Genomic DNA, 26,016 nt, shown 5'->3' on the forward strand with positions numbered 1-26,016 from the left:
TGGTAAAATAAAAACAAAAGCGTGTAAAATTCTGCTGGACTTTGGCACCTAAAGGCAAATTAATAGCACATCTATGACATAACTGTATTGACAATAACTGTATAAATTGTAAAAGAAGTGCACAGGAAACTTTTAATGCAAAGTGTTTTCCTGTGCCTCTGTAACGACATGGCCATTGTAGACAGAATGTAACGGGAAACATATGCATGTTCATGGAGATTTGAAAAGTCAGTTTACTCATTTTAGTGATACTTCCTGCTCCAGTAACTAATGGAACTTCAAGTGTTGAAAAGAACAAAACTAGTAATTAGCACCAGCACACTTTACTTTTTTCTTTTAAAACTTCCTGGTTTTGATGTAGACGGGATATTCTTGAGTGTTGCGTAAAACAATAAACAAAAAAATTATAAACACGAGGACTTTACCCTTGGCATGACTCTGTCTCGCTTGATGACAGGTCTCCTCTGTTGCATTCGCAGGTTTTGCCGAAACGTCCCTCGTTGCAGGAACAAACTCCACACTGATAGGTACCATTTCCCCCACTGCACCGGGAACTGTTCGCCTCCTAAAATGATAATAATGATGAAGATAATTATGATGATGAAGAAGAGTGAGTGAGTGAGTTTGGTTTTACGCCGCTTTTAGCAATATTCGAGCAATATCACGGCGGGGGACACTAGATATTGGCTTCACACAATGTACCCATGCGGGGAATCGAACCCGGGCGAACGCTTTAACCACTAGGCTACCCCACCGCCCCCAAGAAAAGAAGAAGAAGAAGAAGAAGAAGAAGAAGAAGATGATGATGATGATGATGATGATGATGATGATGATGATGATGATGATGATGATGATGATGATGATGATGATGATGATGGTGGTCGCACCTCAGTCTTAACGCTTTTCCACTGCAACTACCAATTAGCCACTAACTAAAAAATATCGGGTACCTGTGACGTATTACAAATGGGTACGGGGTACGTACGTCCTTCCTTTGTAATTATCAAATCGTGGTTTGGGAAATGAAGATATTATCATGTGGCGCCAAAACAGTGAATTTGAAAATTCCACATTAGGTTTGTCCTTCAGCAAAAGATGTTTGTGGTAAGAGGCGACTAACAGGACCGGATGGACAGGCTCGCTGGCTTGGTTGACTTTTGCCATCGTATGATGATGATCACTGGATTGTCTGGTCCAGACTCGATTATTTACAGACAGCCGCCATATAGCTGGAATATTGCTGAGTGCGGCGTAAAACAACAAACAAAATAAACAGCTGGCTGACTTGGTCGCTACATGTCTTATCCGAGTTGCGTTAGTCGATGCTCATGATATCAATCACTGGGTTGTCTAGTCAAGACTCGTCTATTTGCAGACCGCCGTCATAATGCTGGAATATTGCTGAGTGCGGCCTTAAACACAAATAAACAAACAAACTTACTCCTCTTCCGGGTTTCTCACAGTCACACTGACATATGAACTCCAAGGTGACAGTCATAGTCTCCGGCAGATTGACGGGTGTTATCGTGATGTTCTGTACCCGGTCGGCGGGGTCAGCTGGACACCCGGTGGCCAGAATTTCAACCTCAAAGTCAACCTGAAGACAAATCATAGCATTCAATATATCATATATTCACCAAAGTAAACACTGACAACTTAATTTATTTCCTGAGTATAATATTTTCCGACGGTTAATGTTTTTATAATATGACCATATGGTACCGCCATCATACATTACAACATGCAACGATTGTATCCGTCCAATCCCCGATAAGTCAAATAGAAAAAGGAAATGTCCGTTGGAAACAAAGCGCAGCCTTGTTGTTTTAATAGGATTTGGTTACAAAGTAAGACCCATTTTGAAGGTAACGTCACTGGATTGGTTGTTATAACTGAAAGGACACGATGTTGTTCCGAAAAATGGTATCTCTACATGTTGATGCATATAGTGCACCTGACAATTCTCTGTACATATGGTTTGTGTTAAATTTCACACTGGATGAGTGAGTGAGTTTAATGAGCATTGCTTTTATCAGTATTCCAGTGATTTAACGGCGGGAGACACCGGAAATGGGCTTCACGTATTGTAACCATGTGGGGAATCGAACCGGTTTTTCAGTGTGACGAGCGAACGCTTTAACCACTAGGCTACCCCGCCCGCCCTTGCTTCATGTGGAAGGAAATCCCGAAGTGATGCAGGTCCCAAACATTTACCACTTTGATGAAACCCACAAGGACAGACACGGTGATGATAAATTTAGAAACATAAAACGGTGAAACCGGGTCCAACAATCATAGGATCCTGGCGTGATAAGGTACATAACCCTGTATCCCCTTCTTGTTATAAGAATCAAGTCAATATTTACCGGCTTCCCTATTGTTATTCCTTTACACTTGTCCGGCAAAACCTTGTTTTTCCTGAAAAAAACCCACACAATAAATGATATAAAGTTATTAGAAAGGCTAATACATAAAAAAAACCACCTTGAACTTCCTACAAACATTGAGAGTGATGAGACCGTATCATACTATAATATAAGATTTAATTAATTAAGAATGTACTTATGTTAAACTGTAATTCTAATCTAAAGCAAAAGTGACCACTCTTTCACATGTACCTTAACAGTGGCAGAGGTAGACACATACAAAATTCTCAATACACGACTTCCAAAAGTAGAAGCGAAGAAACCGTTTCAGAAATCATAAACATCATCTGCTAAAACCATATTCCAACTTTGAGCATAAAGGTTTCTTTAGCCGCTTAAAATTGGGATTTATTGACATCCAAGGCATGCACATAAAACAGCATTACAATTTTGTAAAAGACGATTTATTTAATAACATATCGTAGTAAATATTCAATAATTTTCACATATATATTTCACAGTATATTAAATGATAAAGTTTGTCGACTCACGAGGTACAATCCGGAATCAGAGTAACTGTTACATTAGGCGGCGCGTCCACTTTCAGCGTCACTTCCGATATAATAGCCTGGAGTTTTAAAAATAGAATCAGTATTGCATTACAGTAAGTGGTTGATCAGTTCAACACATGTATGAGACCTCTTAACACGAACACAAATAGCTCCAGGCATCGTCTAAAGCGGAATTAGCATCCTTGGACCCCTCTTGTCTCGAATAACGGATCAATTAATATAATTTCGATAATCGAGGACACGAGGACTGTACTTTGTACGTTAGGCTATATATAATCATTATTGTCACTGATACAGACACAGAACGTGAATAAATTATAACCCTGTTGGTCCGGATTAGCGGGTCTTTAAGTATATTACATATTCCTAGCGGGTCTGCAAGAGCGAGGCAGCATTGTGGTAGAACGGAACAAAGTCATGAAACTAAGATTTGATTTGATGATTAGCACATAATACATCAAATCTTTTCATTCGACTCCAGATGATCTGTCAAGATTGTTGGAATTTCATATGGCTCCAGATAAGCTATCAAGGTTGGTGGGTAATGACATTCAACATGACTTCAGATATGCTGTCACGGTTGGTGGTTAAAGGCTTTCATATGATTCCATATAAGCCGTCAAGGTTGGTGGGTAATGACTTACATGTGATTCCATGTAAGCCGTCATGGTTGGTAGTTAATGGATTTCATATGACTTCAGTTAATCTGTCATGGTTGGTGGGTAATGGCTTTTATATGACTTCAGTTAATCTGTCATGGTTGGTAGGTAATGGATTTCATATGACTTCAGTTAATCTGTCATGGTTGGTAGGTAATGACTTTCATATGACTTCAGTTAATCTGTCATGGTTGGTAGTTAATGGATTTCATATGACTTCAGTTAATCTGTTATGGTTGGTGGGTAATGGATTTCATATGACTTCAGTTAATCTGTCATGGTTGGTGGGTAATGACTTACATGTGACTTCAGTTAATCTGTTATGGTTGGTGGGTAATGACTTACATGTGACTTCAGTTAATCTGTTATGGTTGGTGGGTGATGGATTTCATATTACTTCAGTTAATCTGTCATGGTTGGTAGGTGATGGATTTCATATGACATCAGTTAATCCGTCATGGTTGGTGGGTAATGGATTTCATATGACTTCAGTTAATCTGTCATGGTTGGTGGGTAAGGGATTTCATATGACTTCAGTTAATCTGTCATGGTTGGTGGGTAAGGGATTTCATATGACTTCAGTTAATCTGTCATGGTTGGTGGGTAAGGGATTTCATATGACTTCAGTTAATCTGTCATGGTTGGTAGTTAATGGATTTCATATGACTTCAGTTAATTTTTCATGATTGGTGGGTAATGACTTACATGTGACTTCAGTTAATCTGTCATGGTTGGTGGGGAATGGATTTCATATGACTTCAGTTAATTTGTCATGGTTGGTGGGTAATGGATTTCATATGACTTCAGTTAATCTGTCATGGTTGGTGGGTAATGGATTTCATATGACTTCAGTTAATCTGTCATGGTTGGTGGGTAATGGATTTCATATGACTTCAGTTAATCTGTCATGGTTGGTGGGTAATGGATTTCATATGACTTCAGTTAATCTGTCATGGTTGGTGGGTAATGGATTTCATATGACTTCAGTTAATCTGTCATGGTTGGTGGGTAATGGCTTTCATATGACTTCAGTTAATCTGTCATGGTTGGTGGGTAATGGCTTTCATATGACTTCAGTTAATCTGTCATGGTTGGTAGTTAATGGATTTCATATGACTTCAGTTAATTTGTCATGGTTGGTGGGTAATGACTTACATGTGACTTCAGTTAATCTGTCATGGTTGGTGGGTAATGGATTTCATATGACTTCAGTTAATCTGTCATGGTTGGTGGGTAATGGATTTCATATGACTTCAGTTAATCTGTCATGGCTGGTGGGTGATGGCTTTTATATGACTTCAGTTAATCTGTCATGGTTGGTTGGTAATGGCTTTTATATGACTTCAGTTAATCTGTCATGGTTGGTGGGTAATGGCTTTTATATTACTTCAGTTAATCTGTCATGGTTGGTGGGTAATGGCTTTCATATGACTTCAGTTAATCTGTCATGGTTGGTGGGTAATGACTTTCATATGTATAGAGATAGGCATGTGTTACAATGTGCAATTGTTTTAACTCCCAAAATACTGACAAAATGGATTTGCGACAGTCATATAGTCTGTCTCTATGTCCCTGAACCACATTATTTCCCCTTCCGACCAGTCCCTGTTTAATAGCAAAAGCTCTAGATGAAACAAGACTAGATTTCCTGAGGTTCGGGAATCTCTGAGCTCACTGGGTTCCTTTTCAATTTAAATGGATTTATTTGTTTGTATTAGAAGTAGTTGGTCAGTGCTGGTTTAACAGTCGTGGAACTACACCGCTACATACAACCGTCTCAGATCTAATTATCGCAATTAAAGTCCATTAAGCCTCAAGGTCGCTTTAAGGAACGGTATTCTTGTTCATTAGGTGGTCTTAGCACCAGGGCTATGAGAGGCTATATTATAGTACGGGATCCGCAATCAGTCATCCTGGCATTAAATAGTTCTGTGGAACGGGGTACCGTAATTAAACTCTGGTAATTTAAAAACAGCCGCAGCAGTAACAGACCTCGTAGTTGTCTTTCACTATCTTGATGACGTTGCTTGAATTTGCGTCAAGGACGTCGACGCTAGAACCAACGATTACTTCACTTAGTTTATCGTAGCCGTCTTTGGCATCTTGGTTGGCAATGGCAAAAATGATGTTGACTTTTCTCTTGGACACCCAGTAGGCGATCTGACCCACCGACGGATAATCCTGAAAACACACGTCCAAATATCAAATACTTTGATCACATGTCCGTCTAGCATTTTTAGACAGTTCCTTATGGTAAGGTTTCCGCACTGTCAGAGTCTAGACGAATAATAATCCACTGTTCGTAGGAACAGTCCGGCTATGTTTTATTTGACTTACTTCCACTCAAGGTTCTGCTTGTTTCTAGTCAGTGGCGGTACATCCAACATGAATTTCCAAACTAAGAAAATAATATTTAAATAGTAATTGAAGTTTTGAACATTAAAGAAAAGGAAATACCGGATTTTGTTTAAATGGTGAACACTCTTACTCTGAAAGGTTATCTCTGCTTCTCTATTCCTGGGTACAGTTGGGTAGCCTACTGGCTAATGCGTTCGATCACCCACATGGGTATAATGTGTGAAGTCCATTTCCGATGTCCCCTGCTGTGATATTGCTGGAATATTGCTGCAGCGGTGTAAAACTAAACCCACTCACACACTGAAAACAAGTAGCTGAACTTACCTGGATTAACTCTTGTGGGTTCTTCCCAGTCGTGTCTAGATGACACTGGCCATCATTAGGGATGACAATGCCAGCAAGCTGGAACACACACGAGCAGTGTAAACATACAAGGTTGGCAGCTGGGGATGAAGGCAAGTGTCTCTACTGTACACGCATCCTCATCTATCAGTGAGTGTTCACCCGTGATGCTTCGGGTTCGAAATGGTCTTCAGCAACCTATGGTTGTCGTAAGGTATACACGCATCCTCATCTATCAGTGAGTGTTCACCCGTGATGCTCAGGGTTCGAAATAGTCTTCAGCAACCTATGGTTGTCGTAAGGTATACACGCATCCTCATCTATCAGTGAGTGTTCACCCGTGATGCTTCGGGTTCGAAATGGTCTTCAGCAACCTATGGTTGTCGTAAGGTATACACGCATCCTCATCTATCAGTGAGTGTTCACCCGTGATGCTTCGGGTTCGAAATGGTCTTCAGCAACCTATGGTTGTCGTAAGGTATACAAGCATCCTCATCTATCAGTGAGTGTTCACCCGTGATGCTCAGGGTTCGAAATGGTCTTCAGCAACCTATGGTTGTCGTAAGCTATACAAGCATCCTCATCTATCAGTGAGTGTTCACCCGTGATGCTCAGGGTTCGAAATGGTCTTCAGCAACCTATGGTTGTCGTAAGGTATACACGCATCCTCATCTATCAGTGAGTGTTCACCCGTGATGCTTCGGGTTCGAAATGGTCTTCAGCAACCTATGGTTGTCGTAAGGTATACAAGCATCCTCATCTATCAGTGAGTGTTCACCCGTGATGCTCCGGGTTCGAACTGGTCTTCAGCAACCCGTGCTTGTCGTAAGGGGCGACTAACGGGATCGGGTTGGTTGATGCATGTCTTCGTATCCCAATTTACGTAAATCGAAGCTCTTATGATATTGTTATTCACAGAACCCAACAGCTCATCAGTCAGAACTCACCTTCTTGTATATTAGTACTGACACCATTTTACTCGTACTCCTGTAAATCTGCATTCGTTCACTTGTGTCCCTATCCACAAAGAGTTCGTAACGTTACGCAATAGTTTATCACAGGCTTAGAAATGTTGTAGCTCTACGAACCCTTTGTGGATCAAGACCCAGGGACCCTATCCACAAATCGTTCGTAGCACTACGTCGTTCGTAAGCCAATGATATACAATGATATCGAGTTACGATAGGTCGTAATGTTACGAACGCTTTGAGGATCGGGACCCTGTAAATCAGTACTCACCCTTCCATCCCCGGCTGCATGGAACGTTGAGTCGGAGGAGTAGATGAGAAGTTTCCTTGCAGACTCGCGCCACCCTAGCTGCTTCTGGAATAGAGACAGTGAAATCACAATCACATTTCCTCAACGTGTACATACTGTACTGTCATTAGCTTGCATACATGCCTCATACCAGTGAATATCAAGATCCGATTGTGTGGCGCAAAAGCGTGAATTGATAAAACAAGTTACCCTTTACAGAGGAGTATTGGTCGGATTAATGAGGTAAAAGGTTAAGTGAGACCCGGTGTTCGAAACTTCCAAATATTCGTTCTAAGTCTTGCAAAACCGGGTTAGAATTGGCCTTCAACTCATCGTATCACTAATGCGTCGATAGATGCTCACGATGCCAATCACAAGATTGTCTGGTCCAACTTGATTATTTACAGACAGCCATCATTTAGTTAAAATATCACTGACTGCGGCTATGAACAGAAACCAAAACATACAGCAAGGCAAGAAAGATATATTTTAGACTTGTTCTGCTGAACGGCTTGTGGGGTCAGCGTCTCGAGTTGCAGACATAACTTGACTGATCTGCCTAGTACGTTAATTTCCTAGTTATCAGAGCATGATTAACGAGATACAGCTGCTGTGTTTTGAAATTTGAAATTTTCTACCTGTTGATTAGATGCCAGTCAGTAAACAACAACATTCACCTGTGCCCTTGTAGAAATATGAAGGTATGAAATGTAAAGAAATATAACCGTTTCGATCGTTCAGGCTCACTTTTTGTACATTTTCTAATGTTTCTGATGAGGATATGCAATTCACCACTACACCTACATTAACTGTTAGACCCGTGAAGATCCGGGTTATAATTGATCTTCAGTAACCCATGCTTGTCGTAAGAGGCGACGTCGACTAACGGGATCGGATGGTCAGGCACGCTGACTTGGTTGACACATGTCATCGTATCCCAATTGCGAAGATCGTCCAGACGCGATTATGTTGTTGATCACTGGATCTCGTCCAGACGCGATTATTTACAGACCGCCGCCATATAGCTGGAATATTGCTGAGTGCGGCGTAAAACAACAAACAAACATTAACTGTAACATGCAGGCTGTAGGGTCTGTAATATCTGTACTCACCTCACATGTTACAGCCTGCATGATGGCGTCAAGGCCTCCTTCAGGTGCATCTATGTTCCCAGTGACGTTGGCAGTTTCAACACTCTCCTGATTGAATAAAGACAGGCATATTCCAATAGAAGTCTTTAGGAATAATTCAAGATCAAGAGTGACGCACAATAACATACAACTTATTTGAATATTGAAACCTTGCTAAATACAATTCTTGGGTACGAGCAATCTATCGGTGGTTTGAGAAAGGTTTCGATGTATTGTTGATATTGACTATCGAAAGCGTATTTAGTAATTTCGAGTGCTGGCTATCGATATATATCATAGAGAAGGAGAATCTAATAAATTCTAAACATTCTTTCACTTCACTGGTGAGTGGTGACATGTTTTGACATGACATGTAATGACAAGTATTCTAAACATACTTTAAGTATTAGACCATGAATACAGTCCTAAAATTATATATTGTGTAAGAAAATTAAATCTAACGGGATCGAGTGGTCACTTGGTTGACACATGTCATCGTATCCCAGTTGCATATATCGAGACTCATGCTGTTGATCACTGGATTGTATGGTCCGGAGTCGATTATTTACAGACCGCAGCCATAGATCTGGAATATTGGTGAGTGCGGCGTAAAACAAGAAGCAGCCAACCAATGTGTAACGATGAGTTTAACGTTTCATTTAGAATAATTCTTGCAACATCACGCCGAGAACCACCACCAACCGAATTTAGAAATATCCACCTTGGTAATGAAACTGAGCGGAATCGAATCCCATTCTTCGTCGAGACGAGAGAAGATTCAACAACTAGGCTACCCAGACTATCCTATAACCGCACGCTAGAATAAGTATCGGGCGAATTGAACCTCTCGCACTGCGTACTTACTTCAAGTCTTGATTATACCAGTTCGGGTTTGAGGAATAGTCTTATATGACTAGTCGGACTGGGACAGTACTTACCACGAACATCGACACGTCTTTTGTGAAGTTTAGCCGATGTCGGTACCCGTACGGTTCCGAACACCGTGGTCGCTCGTTTGCATTACATGGGTCCACCAGTCTGCAATATAACACATATGTAAACCTTGAAAAAAAGAGACACAATTATTCCAGTTAAACAAATCTAAATATATCGACGAACTTTGCTGCAAACAGATTCTGATTACATAACAATGTGATTTCGAATCACTGTATGACATCAAGCATTTGCGAAACTGCGAGTGAATATTGCACAGGCAAGTCAATCATTCAATCTGTTAGCATGTGTCCTGCCCTGATTTTGTGGCTTGTCATCTTCTTGCAAAAAGGGCATATGCATGTGCTTTATCCTATACATAGCATGATGCAACTTTACACCGAGAAAAAGTAGCGGAAATAACCCATACTGATATAGTAATACTGGACCTTAGAAACCACAAAACATAATTATCTTAAAGAAATGATGTGTGGGTTGTCACTATTTACCCCTACCCGTTTAATTGAACCATGCACATATTTGAATTCATTTCAATACCCTATTATTTGCACATCAGCATAAAAGGGGCCATATTCTTATAAATTATCATTTACTGTATTAATTAATGAAATTTGGTTTTACAGAGGGAAATATTCAAATTTAAATTGTGAAACCAAAACCGATTTTCGACAGTTTTGAAACCGTTCCGTCATTCTACAGTTTCGTTCTCCTCCTCATTGAAAGACTGCCGGGAAATGGGTCAAGGACGCGTTCAAACAGCGATCACATCTTTTGTACTAACGACTGGGTTTTTTAAAAATATTCATCAGATTAAACAAACTGCATAAATATTATATTTTCAAAAGATTCACGGAAGTTGGTTGTTATTAACACCGCAATCTGCAATATTCCAGCTATATGGCGGCGGTCTGTAAATAATCGAGTCTGGACCAGACAATACAGTGATCAACTGCATGAGCATCGATCGACGCAAATGGGATACGATGACATGTGTCGACCAAATCAGCGAGCCTGACCACCCGATCCCGTTAGTCGCCTCTTACGACAAGCATGGGTTACTGAAGATCAATTCTAACCCGGAACTTGACAGGTTAACGGGATATATATGAAATCTTTGAATTAGATTCAGTCAGTTTGATACGGTGACAGGTTAAGAGTGACGAAGACGCCGGAGTTTGTTTATTGGGCGACCTTTCAATATCATTGACACTGATGCAGTTGAGAGAGACGGCACCCAGTCACTCCGTTGACCTCCTGACATTAACACTCATTATTGCGGCCATTATCACAGCTCTGGAATAATTGGACCAGTTTTACAATACAAGTTAACAAGGGAGCCTTTGGCGAAACACGGTCAACTATCGGCAAACAAAGATTTGAAAAAAAAAAAAAATCTCATGAAGGATGAACAGCGAAACCTAGTTAAACCGGACGGTAATAATTCAATCAGAGTAGGTGTTGTGAGTGTAGTATGGTCTGTTTCTCAGTAAGTGAGTGTAGTTTTACGCCGCTTTCAGTAATATTCCAGCAATCGCAGGGCGGGGGACAACAGAAATGGGCTTGGCGCATTGTACCCATGTGAGGAATCGAACCCGGGTCCTCGGCGTGACGAGCGAACACTTTACCCACAAGGCTACCCATCCGCCCTGAGTGAATGTTGTTTAAACGCCCTTTAAACAGTATTTCCAATATATCAATCTGGATAAGGTGTGAAATTCTGAGAATCGGAACCACCATGGCACCACTGTGTCCAAGATGGTTTTGTCGTTCCTTGGTTCTGCTAGTTACTGATGTACAGTCAGAACAACTGTAACAACGATCTAACTACACTGAACCTGCAGTCTGACACATAGCTCCGTAAACAATATTTTCCGCCTTCCCTAACTATAAGTTATACACGATGAGGAAACTAGAGAAACCCACTGTTTCTAAGAAAGCATTTAATTTTCAGACGAGAGGAAGCATTAGACCTTGACACGAGTTCCCAGAACATCGTTCCATACCAGGATCTGCTTATATGGACACGTGTTTGAACGGGAGTGTCCACATTGTAACTGTCTGGATTAAGGAGGTTCATCTGTCGCTTGGGGCGGTGGGGTAGCCTAGTGGTTAAAGAGTTGGCTCGTCACGCCGACAGACCCGGGTTCGATGCTCCACATTGGTATAATATGCGAAGCCCATTTCTGGTGTGCCCCCGCCGTGATATTGCTGGAATATTGATAAAAGCGGCGTAAAACCATACTCACTCACTCACTCCATTTACACTATTTGTCGTGATAGATGAGACACTTCAACGTTGTTCCGCCATGTTACAATACACCATACACAGGAAGTGTAAATGACGCCAGTTGTAATGGTATTTGTTCATCGCGAGAAGATGGAGTGCGATGATTACACTTAACCATAGGTTGTAGGGCAACTGTCGGGTCAGTGGTGTGTAAATAGCCCACTATGGGAGCTGCCAACAAATGGTAAAACTGTAGTGTCCTATCGTATTACAGTGCTGGGCGTAGCGGCTTATTTTGGATGAATGTCCGTTGGAGTGTTTCCTGGTTCACGAGTAGGTTGTACAGTAGGACCTTTTACAACCAGGAACATTTCAAGTTGGACCCTTTACTACAAGGAACCTGTACTATTTAACACAAGTATCCTGTAAATAGGACCTTTTACAACAAGGAACATTTCAAGTTGGACCCTTTACTACAAGGAACCTGTACTATTTAACACAAGTATCCTGTAAAATAGGACCTTTTACAACAAGGAACATTTTCAAGTTGGACCCTTTACTACAAGGAACCTGTACTATTTAACACAAGTATCCTGTAAAATAGGACCTTTTACTACAAGGCACATTTTCAAGTTGGACCCTTTACTACAAGGAACCTGTACTATTTAACACAAGTATCCTGTAAAATAGGACCTTTTACTACAAGGAACATTTCAAGTTGGACCCTTTACTACAAGGAACCTGTACTATTTAACACAAGTATCCTGTAAAATAGGACCTTTACAACAAGGAACATTTCAAGTTGGACCCTTTACTACAAGGAACCTGTACTATTTAACACAAGTATCCTGTAAAATAGGACCTTTTACTACAAGGAACATTTCAAGTTGGACCCTTTACTACAAGGAACCTGTACTATTTAACACAAGTATCCTGTAAAATAGGACCTTATACTACAAGGCACATTTTCAAGTTGGACCCTTCACTGCAAGGAACCTGCACTATTTAGCACAAGTACCCTGCAAAATAGGACCTTTACTACAAGGCACATTTTCAAGTTGGACCCTTTACTGTAAGGAACCTGTACTATCTAACACAAGTACCCTGTAAAAAGGACCATTTACTACAAGAAACATTTTCAAATAGGACCCTTTGCTACAAGGAAACATTACAATTAGGATTCTTTACTATAACGAGCCTTTACAGCTAGTATCCTTTACAACATGGAAGTTGCACTACTTAGCACAAGGACCCTTTACATCCAGGACCCTGTACTACAAGGAACCTGTACTATTTAATACAAGAACCCCGTAAATAGGACCCTTTACTACGAGGAAACATTACAATTAGGACCCTTTTCTACAAGGACCCTTCACAACTGAGGCCCTTTACTACAACGAACATTTATAAATACGACCCTTTACAACAGGGAAGTTGTACTACTTAGCACAAGAACCCTTTACAACCAGGATCATTTGCAATAAGGCCTTTTACATCTGGGACCCTTTAGTACAAGGAACCTGCTCTACGAAGCAGAATGACACATTACAAGTGGGACCCTTTACTGTAAGGACTATTGTAATACAATGGCACTTTAAAGCTAAGACACTTTACAACAAGGAACCTTTAAAACACGGACCCTTTACAATATGGATCCTTTACAACTAGGATCTTATAAATGATACTTTACAACTATATAGGACCCTTTTCCATAAGGGCCATGCACAACCAGCATATTGTAATACATGTATATGTAATGATATTTTACAACTAACACACTATACAACAAGGACCCTCTAAAACACGGACCCTTTACAACAAGGACCCTTTACAACTAAGACCCTTCACTATCAGGAATCTTTACATTACGCCCTCTTTACAAGAAAAATCCTCAACTACAATGAACCTGCTCCACGAAGCACAAGAACCCTCTACAACTTGGATCTTTAAATACAATGACACTTTATAACTAAAACCCTTTACTACAAGGATCCTCTGCAACTAGGACCCTTAATTTACTGTAAGGATGAACCCCCCGGCTAACACGGAACGTTTTCGCAACGTTATGGGAGGGTTGTAGATTGGTAACGTCATGATACAACGTTGTCACAATTATAACTTGTCACGATAGAATTTTCTGTAAAACGTTTCACTTTGAGATTCTTTTTCACTATTCAGCTACAGTTTCAGAAAACACACGACCAAAACAATATGGAAATTGACGAATAAACATTGAAGTGAATCTCTGCTTTGTTTCTTATGTACTGTTCACTACTGGGAGCGATTATGCTTGTCGTAAGAGACGACTAACGGGATCGGGTGGTCAGGCTCGCTGGCTTGGTTGACACATGTCATCGGTTCCCAATTGCGCAGATAGATGCTCATGCTGTTGATCACTGGATTGTCTGGTCCAGACTCGATTATTTACAGACCGCCGCCATATAGCTGGAATATTGCTGAGTGCGGCGTAAAACTAAACTCACTCACTCACTCATGTGGTTAGGCTCTCTTCTCACTTGGATGATGCATGCTTCCATTTTAGTTTGTAGGAATCATTAGCAAAGCCGTATACAAAACTTCACATATGTGGGTAATTTGATTAACGAGACATTGGAGTATAATATTTCTAGAAAAAATGCAGAAAATGAAAAACGATCCGTCATTTAGTACCTCTTGGATAATGGTATGTCCTCAGATAATGTCATATAAAATATACTCTCCCAAAAAAGAAACGCATCATGAAAATAGCAATTTCATGTAGCAATGTTTTAAAACGTGATTCATTTTACAAAAGGTTTGGCTCTGTTTATGAGTCCTATGGTGTTTATGTTTTGAAACATCACATCAAAACGCACCATCCGTAAAATACCCGTATTTAACAGCATGATTTTCAATTTCGGCGTGTAGTGTCTAAGAATACACAATTCACATGCAATGCACGTGAAAGTTTGGGATCAGATAGTCGCAATGGTGGGTATAAAAGGTTGATCGCTGTCTGTCGATTATTCACTGTATTTGGAATATTGTTGACGAACGCAAAATGCCACGTCTAAGTGAAGCCAACCGTCATATCGCCATTGGTTTGCTTGAAGCTGGCCAGTCTCAACGTGCAGTTGCCCGACGCATGAATGTTCACCAAAGCACCATTTCAAGGCTCTGGAAGAGATATCGTCGGCAGAATGCGGTAGCAGATGCCCCTCGTAGTGGGCGACCTCGAGCGACCACTGCGGCGCAGGATCGCTACATCCGGGTACATCACCTGCGTCATCGAACAGCTACGGCGACCAGTACCGCTCGACAAATACCCGGATTGAGGAGGCTTTCTGCACAGACTGTCAGGAACAGGTTGAGAGAGGCTGGTTTACGTGCCAGAAGACCTTATTTTGGCCCTGTGCTTCGACAACAACATCGTCGACATCGAGTTCAATGGTGCACCAACGTTCAGGCCTGGAACCTACCGAATTGGCGTAGAATCTGGTTCAGTGATGAATCACGATTTCTATTGGAACGACGCGATGGAAGAATGCGGGTGTACAGACGCCGACGATTGCGTTCCCGCGGTGGACAGATTCGGCCGGGGAAGTGTTATGATGTGGGGAGCGATCACCTGCCGTAGGAGAAGTGATTTGGTGATGATCCAGGGCAACCTGACAGCTCAACGGTACTGTGACGAAATCCTACGCCCACACCTCCTTCCAATCATTGATCGCTAGAGGGAGTTGTTTCAACAGGACAATGCCAGGCCTCACACAGCACGTCACACTAGAGACTTCCTCCAGAACCACAACATCAATGTGCTCCCCTGGCCCTCAAGATCACCGGACTTAAACCCGATCGAACATCTGTGGGATGCCCTGGACAGACGGGTGCGACGCCGTAACCCTCAGCCCCAGACACTTCAGCAACTCGCACAGGCACTACAGGCAGAGTGGGCTGCGATTGGGCAACACGAGATTCTGAGACTTATTCGTTCGATGCCGAGGCGATGCCGTGCAGTTCTGGATGCCCACGGTGGTCACACGAGGTATTGACTTCAGCGCCACCACACGTCTCCATGTGACACTCAAACTGACTTTCCTCGAGTTGGTGCCAAAGACGGATAAGTCTGCATTCCTGTGTGCAATTTCGCTATATTTCATTGACTCATAAAGCCTACAAGATGTTTCAAAATAAACATAAAAATACAGTTGAAATTCCTATATGCGTTTCTTTTTTGGGAGAGTATATGTTAGTATAGTATTGGATGACTTCCCGTCATAATTAAGAGTCGAAGCTTTGGATTGCTTGATTCATATTTAGTCGGGGGCTGTTTCTTTTAAGGACGCCCCCATTTTAGTCTTTCAAAAACATTGTGTCCAGATATTCAAGCTGGCCCTGTTTACAATATACTAGTACTGAGAGTTGACACTTGTGTGACCATTCAGTATTTACTTTGAACCTTTAGCATCATGTGTGAAAAAGTGAAAACATTAGAATAAGTTATGTCCTTTCGTCGTCTGAAAGGGGGTGGGTAGTGTCTCCAAAACAAGCTGTTTCAGTAAACATGAAGGGGGAATCACTTTAACAAGCGATTGTACTTTCAAATTGCTTTTTTATGCACTTTAATATCTAAGTTTGATTCTAGCGGACGTCTACCGCTACATCTTGTTACCTGAAGTTTGTGGTGCATTTATTGCAGATTTTGCGCTTTTGGGGGGTACCAAGATAAAATTTCAAACAAAATGGGGATCGTAAGGCTGGAACGTAGCAAAACCAATTTGCTTGAGGTTGACAGATAATATGTAGAAAAATATAACATAAAAACAGCTGCATTTGTATCATTTACTAAGTCAGGCCGACTACTTTTTGACTGTCCCTCGTATTAACGTTAAATAGAACGTTAAGACAACGCAAAACACGTGAGCATCAAATAACGTTTACCTTGCTGCGACGTAAAAATGACGTATCACAACGTCAGGCCACAACGTTGAGACAACGTAAATAGGAGTCCACAGAATAACGTTGTAACAACGAAAGCATAATGTTGTGACAACGTTGTGGCAACGTGAAATTGTTAGCTGGGCCGTTACAACTAAGACCCTTCTCCACAAGGGCCCTTTCACCACATATTTACACCAATACCTTTAACTACCATGTGTCTTTACATAAAGGACCTTTGAGCCTAAGGACCCTTTAGTACAATTATCTTTTACTACAAAGTCCTCATAAAACACAGGTTTGTGTGTGCGTAGCGTGCGTGCGCGTGTCTGTGTCCGCTGCTGTCTTTTCCAAAAACGGACAAAAGAGTTGTATAGAAAGACTGTTCATTGCTCATGTTTTCATATTCTTTTCTAAAGCATTCCCATCGCTTTGTAAGCCACTCTATCGATTTTCAAAATCACTGATTCAGATTCAAATCACCAAACAGGCAATCGATCGATTCCACAGAGCAAACAAAATTTTGTCCCAAAGTCCCTGAATCACATCATGTCCCCAACCGCCCAACCTTTTCTGCAATACGAAAGCCCTAAATGAAGCCAGTCTAGGTTCCGCTACACTAAATCAGTATCACATGCTCCCTGCGCGAGAGCCGAACAAGTGAAGAGAGACAGAGACATGTGACAGCTGTGATTGGATGAAATAGTGTAAGATGTTTATGTTTTTTAAAAGCACATCCAACCAGTAATTAAAACTGACCACAATTTTAAGTATTTAGTGCTGTCATTTTTATCACCATCACTTATGCTTATTGTGTGTACATATATTTTCCACATTTGGTGCGGAACTTGGGTTGATGTGTTCCGCTTCCTGTGCTCGCAAAACGAGCCGGACAAGTTGGCCTGATATTTTGTTTTATGGTAGTTTAAAGGCCGTAGTTTACCCATGTGTACATGGAATGGCTGTTGATAGCCTGGATATTTTTAAAAAGAATACAAGGTTACTATAGAAGTCTTTGGGAACACATTTGGTGGTGTGTAACCTCTAGACTGTCCTTATGTTCTAAATCGTCCATTTCGCTGGGGTTCCTTTTCAATTTAAATGGAATTGTTTGTTGCTATTGAAACGACATGTATTCAAAGAGAAAGCGGTTGTCTAAGCAATCAGAATCGGGTCTGACTTACCGGCTAGGAATTGTATTGGTGAATGGAAGAATGACTTTGTCTTGAAAATATCCAAATCCAAGACGGTAATTGTTGGAAATCGACCCTATTTTGTTAGCTGTAAATGAAGAAGTGGATATTATTTTACAACATTCACCACTCGCCACAGAAACTAATTGTGTTTTTGTTTTTAAGAAACGCACATATCGATTGCAGCATAAAAAACAAAAACGTAATTGTAATGTCGAGTTTAGCAACAATTCGGTCAGATTTCAACACGAATTCCACATTATACGAGAACATTTGAGGTGAACATACGTTTTGTTCATTGTTCGTTGGCAATGTACATTACTCCCGTATGGTTTTGTCAAATGTGTGAGTGAGTATGGTTTTAACTTTTAGCAATATTCCAGCAATACCATGGCGGGGGGACACCAGACATGGGCTTCACACATTGTACCCATGTGGGGAATCGATCCAGGGTATTCAACGTGAGAAGCGGACGCTTTAACCATTAGGCTACCCCATCGCCCCTTATTTTGTCGAAAGGTCGAGGTAAAAAAAACCAAACGCTTTCTGTCAAATTCTAATTTTTTTATCGTGGCGTCATTTTCAACATAATTGCCATTTTCACATTTCAATTATATTGCTGAAAAACATGAAGTTTGGATGATGTTTTCGTTAATTCATTTATTATTCAAAAGTTCGAGTTTTTAATCATTACTTCTATTATTACCTCGTTGATTTAACTTTCTTTCAAATTTAAAAAAAGTTAAAAAATAAGAGGTTTAATAAAATAAACTTGAACTATTCAAGTTCAATTTAAAACCTCTTTTTTTTAAATCTAAATTTAACGTGTGTAGTATTAGTATAAGTAGATATTTGTGTAGTATATCGAGATTCAGAGGTTAATCTGGTTTCATCTGACCAAGCATGCACTACTCACCTATTTTCCCAGCTAAGTTAGCCAGTTTTTTTTTATGCGTGTTCATGGTGAAGGATAAATCAAAGAGAAAGTAGAGATCCACTGGGTAGTTCCTGGCAGCCTGATACCGCAGCGGAACCGTCACTTTGGAATCTGGAAGAAAAATGGTACACGAGATATCTCGGACATTATCATCGAATCTACCTTATTTCTACTTTGTCAAAGTCTCCCTTTCAGGGCATTGGTAGTTCAAGGCAATGATGATAACGATGACGATAATAATAGTGAATTATTAAGGCGCTTGCTTCCATAAAATACTTGCTCAACGGCGCTGAAGAAGAAAGTCTTGAAGACTATGAGGGGGATATTGTGAACAGATGGGTTTTAGTTTTTTTGGAAAGAGTCTTTACAGCTGATTTCTCTGGTAGTGATTGGGACCCTGTTCCAGATTATTGGGGTTCCAGCTGAGAAGGTTGTGTCACGCATCGTGATCTTGGTTGCTGGTTTAGAGAGAAGAAGGGAGTTGCTGGAACTGAGAGATCTGCTGCGAGTATGAAGAGTTACAAAATTATTCAGATATTTTGGAAAGTCATTATCATAAATGCAGCTGTGTGTCAAGAGGAGAAGCTTGAAAATGATACAGGAAGCCAGTGAAGTTGTTCGAGACTGGGAGTGATGCTGTCATATTGTGGAACACGAGCAGCAGATTTTTAAATTCTCCAGGTCAATATCCTCTCATTGGAGATATCACTTCCATTTCAAATAATTTCGATTTTAATTCATCTTTCTATTTCCAGAATGACGAATACTGGAATAAACTGCACCACGAAAGAAAGTATCAACTTGAAAATTGGACATGACAAAGATTTACAAAGGTTATCAAGCAGCAGCTGAAAACAGTCGACCAAAGAAGAAAAACGTAATTTCCAAGAAACAAAGTCTGATACCCGTATCAAACCCATCATCGTCGAATAACGTCGATTCATATTTGTGTCATCCCAGCAACCATGATACAAGAGGATACAAGTTACGTTCGCCCCAGCAGTTTCTTTCTTCATACCTTATTCGCTGCTTTTAGCAATAGTCAAGCAATATCACGGCGGGGGACATCAGAAATGAGCTTCACACTATGTACCCATGTGGGGAATCGAGCCCGGGTCCTCAGCGTGACGAGCGAACGCTTTAACCACTAGGCTACCCCACCGCCCCAAAAATATATACAGGAACACAGTGACGAAGTGTTGTTGCGTTATTTGTGTCCTCAGTATATATCTTTGATCACTTTTTTATTTTCCATAATTAGACGGTTCTACCCTCTGATCTGACAGAGCAATGACAATGATTTAACTGCATAACTGCTTTTGTTCGTTACAACTTACTAAAGGTCCGTACAACACCCTTATTGTACTCACGTGTGTGTAAATGTCACATATGCCGATTTGTCATCCTGACTCAGAAAGACGCATCTTAAATTGCCAGTAATTGCAGGCAGACAGACACATCTCCGGTAGCCTCGCTGCCATATGTTTGTAATATACCCAGTGGATGACATGATAAACATCATAATGGCATCGTAATTTGTAAATTGTGTAACGACGGTCGTAACGACTACCAACCAGGGACCAGGACAAAGGATAATTGCTGCATTGTGTGAAACGTGTTTGGCGTTTGTATGTCAATACTAAGTCAATTTACACACAAAGGCTTGTATAGTACAGCCGCTGTAGAACGAGATATACGTTTGTTATGAGTCGTGTGATGGGACAGGGAAATGTTTAAACGCCCTTGTCAGCAATCTTTCAGCTTACTAGTGAGTGAGTGCGTCAGCAATTTTCCAATGTACAACAATATCATGGCTTGGGACACCAGAAACTTGATTTACATATTGTACCCATGTGGGGAGTCGAACCCGGGCCTTCGGCGTGACGAGCAAATGCTTAAGTTACAAGGCTACCCTACCGCCCCACCTTAATAATAGTGCCAGTTAAGAAACAGGCATACTTATACCTTTGCAGGCTCAGAAAACTAGTTCATACATCAATGTACAGAATGACATATTGGCCCGTCTTCGGTACTCAGCCTAGTGGATAAAGCGTCCCCCCGAAGACCCGGGTTCGATTCCCCACATGGGTGCAATGTGAAGCCCATTTCTGGTGTTCTACTCTGTGATATTGATGGAATATTGTTAAAAGCGGCGTAAAACTAAACCCACTCATTCTTTGTTTTCAAACAGCGTTTTCATGAACATGCTAGATGGTCCTTATTCAGTGGTCTTGTAGTCGATAGCTTGGTGATATACGTCGATGGCATTCATTATCGCTCACAATATTTATCAGTGATTTGTCTGTACGATTGTTAAATCGAGCGTAATCTTTGAAGCTTTGAATTTACAATGGTATCCCATGCAATGTAACTTCTCACTAGGGGAGTAGCATCAAGGTATGTTGCGTTATCTCTAACATTGAGTATATATGTACAATCACCCTACTCACTGGGGCGGATCTGCAGGGTCAGTCGTTGTGGCTGCAGCTGCACCGACTCCTTGCCGTCCACGCCGTCGGTTACATTGTTGTTCTGGAAACAAGACAAGTAGATGAAGATGACGAGGAGCACATATACATCGCGAATTATTTTAATTTATGCAAATACCGGTTAACACCGAAAACTTAGCAGCGTTGTATACATATTTCACAGAGAAAAGCAACAGTACTTTACATCTTCATCAATGGAATGTGAATACAAGTGTTGCATCTTTAGATTTCAGAGCTTGACCACTGCTTATTCAGTATTTGTGAGATTTAAGTTTGCTGCAAATGTTCTTAAACTTTTCAGCAAAGACAGCTAATATTATTATTATTATTATTATTATCATTATTATTATTATTATTAGTAGTAGTAGTAGTAGTAGTAGTAGTATAGGATATTTATATAGCGCACATATCCACGCACTGGTGCATGCTCAAGGCGCTGGTATTTTTGCCCTCGATCATTGGATGTCAACCTCAACGGCACATCGCATTATCAATCTCAACTCCCTGGGGAGTATACAACTCTTGCAGCCACGAGGCGCACCGAGTTATTGTATTCATATATATACCTGTGCCTTAAAAAGCGGCGTAAAACTACACTCACTCACTGAATATACCTATGCCTTGAATACCGATTGAATATATATCACAAAGGCATTCTAACAGTGCCCTGCTTGAGTGAGTGAGTGAGTTTAGTTTTACGCCGCACTCAGCAATATTCCAGCTATATGTCGGCGGTCTGTAAATAATCGAGTCTGGACCAGACAATCCAGTGATCAACAGCATGAGCATCGATCTGCGCAATTGGGAACCGATGACATTCTTGTGTTAGTCTTGAGTGAGTGAGTATGGTTTTACGCCGCTTTTAGCAACATTCCAGCAATATCACGGCGGGTGACACCAGAAATGGACATTACATATTGTACCCATGTGGGAATCGAACCTGGGGATTCGGCGTGACGAGCGAACGCTTAACCTACGAGGCTACGCCACTGACCCGCGTTAGTCTTGACTGATGCCGATTTTAGGCTAGACAAGTGATCATATATGTGTGTGTGCGTGCCTGTGCGTGCCTGTGCGTGCGTGTGTGTGTGTACGTGTGCTGTTGTGTGTGTATGGTTTTATTATCTGTTCCACATCTGAGGACGCCATATGAGCTGTAACACTTTTTAGTACAGATTGTAGTTCTGTTGAGGGTTGAGTCCCATAGGTGTTTCGAAACATGCACACTCAAAGAGTGAGGACCTATTCGCCAGCACACAAAATCAGCGATTTAACCTTTACATCCACCGCGGTTTCCAAAAAATAGAAGTCTGAAAGTAGGCAGTCTTCATCACGGATGTTTTGTACCCCTCCGACATGTGTTAATTGGCACGGCCCCTATTGAAAGCTATCAATGCCATTAGGGAAGTGGTCAAATGTAACATATTTTATATTTGGAGTTACGCTTTCCTACAAAAGTACAGCTTCTATTACATTTGTGGTTGACGCCTATCTGGGATTCGAACCCCCACTCTCAGACTGAGGCACCCGATCCCAGCATTTCGTAATGTGTGCACCCCTCTCACAAGCTTGAGATTACGGAGAGTGAACACTTGACGTCCCCACCGACCAGAAATATTTAGCTTTAGTGAGTCAGTGAGTGATTTTGGTTTTACGCCGCATTCACTAATATTCCAGCTGTATGGCGGCGGTCTGTTTAGTAAATAATCGAGTCTGACCAGACAATCAGGTGATCAACAGCATGAGTATCGATCTACGCAATTGGGATACGATGACATGTGTCAACCGAGTGAGTGAGCCTGACCACCCGATCACGTTAGTCGCCTCTTATGATAAGCATGGGCTACTGAAGATTAATTCTAACCCGGATCTCACGGGTGTAGTTTTTATGGAAAAATACCACATCAAATTCCCTGACATGTGGGCAGTTATATACATTCTAAATGCATTTAATTCTAATCTGCAAGAACAAACAAACGAGAAGTCCGTCGGGTTGGCCCTTCCTGAACACGCCAACACGACAAGGGAAGGAAATAGGATCACGGTTGTTATCATAATGCCACCACTCCCACAACGGCCATACTTCCGGATTATCTTGTTGTGTTTAAATAAAGTAAACAACATCGTATGGACATGATTCCCTGGGGTGAAAAGTCATTTCATCCTTTTCATGACGGTAGTTAGCATAAAGATTGAGTGAGTTTAGTTTTACGCCGGTTTTAGCAATATTCCAGCAATATCACGGCGGGGAACACCAGAAATGGGCTTCACATATTGTACCCATGTGGGGGATCGAAAGCGGGTCTGCGAACGAACGCTTTAAACACTAGGCTATCCCACCGCCTCTTTGTATAAAAACATTGTCAACACACTGAATACATATTTAAACAATCGATAAGGGGTGTTTGGGTGAAACAGTGAGATAAATCACGAATTGATGTGAGGGGTTATTCGATGTTCGTTACATCCGAAGTGTAACACAAATACCAAAGGGGCATTTACATACACAGTTGAGATTTGTATCTTTGTTACGAAAGAAATTTCACGGTGATCTTTTAAAGTGTTAAAAGGAAGAGGAAGGGGTTTCAAGTAATTGTTTTCAACGTCAGTTAACATAGAATCTAATACTCTCCTTAATCGAAAAGGTCCACCATAAAATTCTACGATACTGAATAACGGAATAACCTTGGGAAATTGACAGATGCTTTAAGAACGTCAATAGGGACGATTCCAACGGAACCATTCGTTTTAGCGGGGTGCTGCTTTGTGTGAAATATGTCTCAATAGTGGTGGTGGTGGTGGAATTGGGTTTAACGTCGTGCTTGTGAATATTTCGCTCATATGACGACGTGCATGCGTGTGTGTGGGTATGTGCGGCTGCTTGTACTAGCCCAGACTTAAGCTGGTTTTATAGTGCTAGCCCACTGAGATACCATGCCGCAGTGAAGCATGAACACTCAGACACATTATACTGACTCCGAGCCGACCAGTACTTGTTGTACCCATTACTGCCGAGCGCCAGGCAGGGACCAACAAATACCATATTTCAACGTCTTTTGATATGACGCGGTCGGGGTCTCAATAGTATATCAATGAACACATGAGGACTAATATAAAAGAGGCGAAATGACAGAAGATATTATTAATTAAAATCATAAGTTCGCTTGTTTATTGTTTGTTTGCTGTTGGATCAGACAACCCGGTGACTGGCATCTTGAGCACCAGGTTACGTAATTTGGATACGATGGCATGCATCAACCAACTCAGGACAAACTGACCACCCAATCCCCTTAGTCAGTTATAACGATAAGCCAGGTGACCACTGAAGACCACAGATAATTTCAGTGCAGGCGGTACTCACTTCGTTGTATTCGATGTTGTTGCTGGGGAAGGTGATGTTCGCTATGGAGCAGGTCTTGTTGATTTCCTCTATCGTGCCACATCTGTCTTCTGGGTTGACAATTACCTGGAACATAGACAGGGCATGAGACAAGGGTCGTAATGGATGGTTGGAGAACACTGATGTTGGATTAGAACACATGATCTAAAGGAACATAATCTGACGTACAAAAGAAAGTACCCACCTGATGCTTTGGTAAAATGTCTTCCTGAAAACAGCGTAATATTGAGAAAAGTGTTTTGATTGCGACTCACAAGTCACAAACACTGTGCACGTGTTGCAATAACACCATATATGGTCGATTCCAACGACAAGTGTACACAGCATGTTTGGGCCCATAACATCTTAGCATTACTACCCAGGATGCCTATCACATCGGCACAAGTGAGACGATTCGGGCCATATATAACATGACTATTTTTAATTAAGAATTAGGCTTATGGGAGACAAAAACAGTCCATTTTTATTCATTTTGACTTTTATTTTACAAATGTTTTGTTGAAAACATGTTGTGTGTTAAATACTAGCCAAACTGGATGAACAAAGGTTAATAATCTGATTGCCAAATATTTCATGAATAAATCCCCTGAAATGATTTTGTCTAGGGCTTAATTCGTAATTTTGGTAATTTGTTTTCAAGTGGTATTTTGTTGCGAAACCTACGAATACAGTTTTCAATGACACTGTCAATTTATGTAAATGCAACACAAGGTTATGTTTTGTATTACTTTTTACAGCATTAATATGTAAAGTACTCAAATGCAATGGCGTTACATAATATTTCTTACAGGTAATAATCTGAAAAAAATGTAAGAAAATCAAAGTCTGATTTGGTAAAAAAAATCACGTTACCTACAAATACCATTAAATATGTTGCTGTTTCTACAAATAAACACATAAGTGAATATAATCCTAAGTTCAAGTGCAGAGGGCCACAAGGTTTTGCGTGCTACATCTGAACATTTTCTGTGATGATTTTACGAAGATATCACACAAAATAACCTGTATTCGAAAGTAAATTTTAACTCCCAAATGTTACCTACAAGTACCAACAACTGATCACATTCAAATAGATTTGTGGAATGACAACACGTGACATGTGTTCCATTTGGAAGCGATCATAGATGAGATCAGACAATATCTGGGTGATTAGTAAGTGTATTTTACATTTTCTGTAAGAATGTTATATAAATAAACCCATGTCACAATAACATA

The 26,016-nt window shown here is 40.9% G+C and overlaps 1 protein-coding gene across 1 annotated transcript in view; it reads right to left on the reverse strand.

Annotated features, from left to right (window-relative positions):
• LOC124290435 (integrin beta-1-like) overlaps positions 1 to 26,016 on the reverse strand; it is a 56,645-nt gene that overhangs the window by 10,324 nt on the left and 20,305 nt on the right. Inside the window, exons 3-15 of the mRNA XM_046727134.1 lie at positions 24,763 to 24,867; positions 21,363 to 21,444; positions 18,892 to 19,023; positions 17,967 to 18,063; positions 9,623 to 9,722; positions 8,667 to 8,753; positions 7,537 to 7,620; positions 6,280 to 6,357; positions 5,590 to 5,778; positions 2,918 to 2,994; positions 2,367 to 2,418; positions 1,442 to 1,597; positions 426 to 565 (exon numbers count right to left, since the gene is read on the reverse strand). Coding sequence (XP_046583090.1) covers positions 426 to 565; positions 1,442 to 1,597; positions 2,367 to 2,418; positions 2,918 to 2,994; positions 5,590 to 5,778; positions 6,280 to 6,357; positions 7,537 to 7,620; positions 8,667 to 8,753; positions 9,623 to 9,722; positions 17,967 to 18,063; positions 18,892 to 19,023; positions 21,363 to 21,444; positions 24,763 to 24,867 — 1,379 coding nt within the window. The remainder of the gene's footprint in view (positions 1 to 425; positions 566 to 1,441; positions 1,598 to 2,366; positions 2,419 to 2,917; positions 2,995 to 5,589; positions 5,779 to 6,279; positions 6,358 to 7,536; positions 7,621 to 8,666; positions 8,754 to 9,622; positions 9,723 to 17,966; positions 18,064 to 18,891; positions 19,024 to 21,362; positions 21,445 to 24,762; positions 24,868 to 26,016) is intronic.

Source organism: Haliotis rubra, unplaced genomic scaffold (assembly GCF_003918875.1).
Source record: "Haliotis rubra isolate DU_JTF1 unplaced genomic scaffold, ASM391887v1 Scf465, whole genome shotgun sequence".
Classification (NCBI taxonomy): domain Eukaryota; kingdom Metazoa; phylum Mollusca; class Gastropoda; order Lepetellida; family Haliotidae; genus Haliotis; species Haliotis rubra.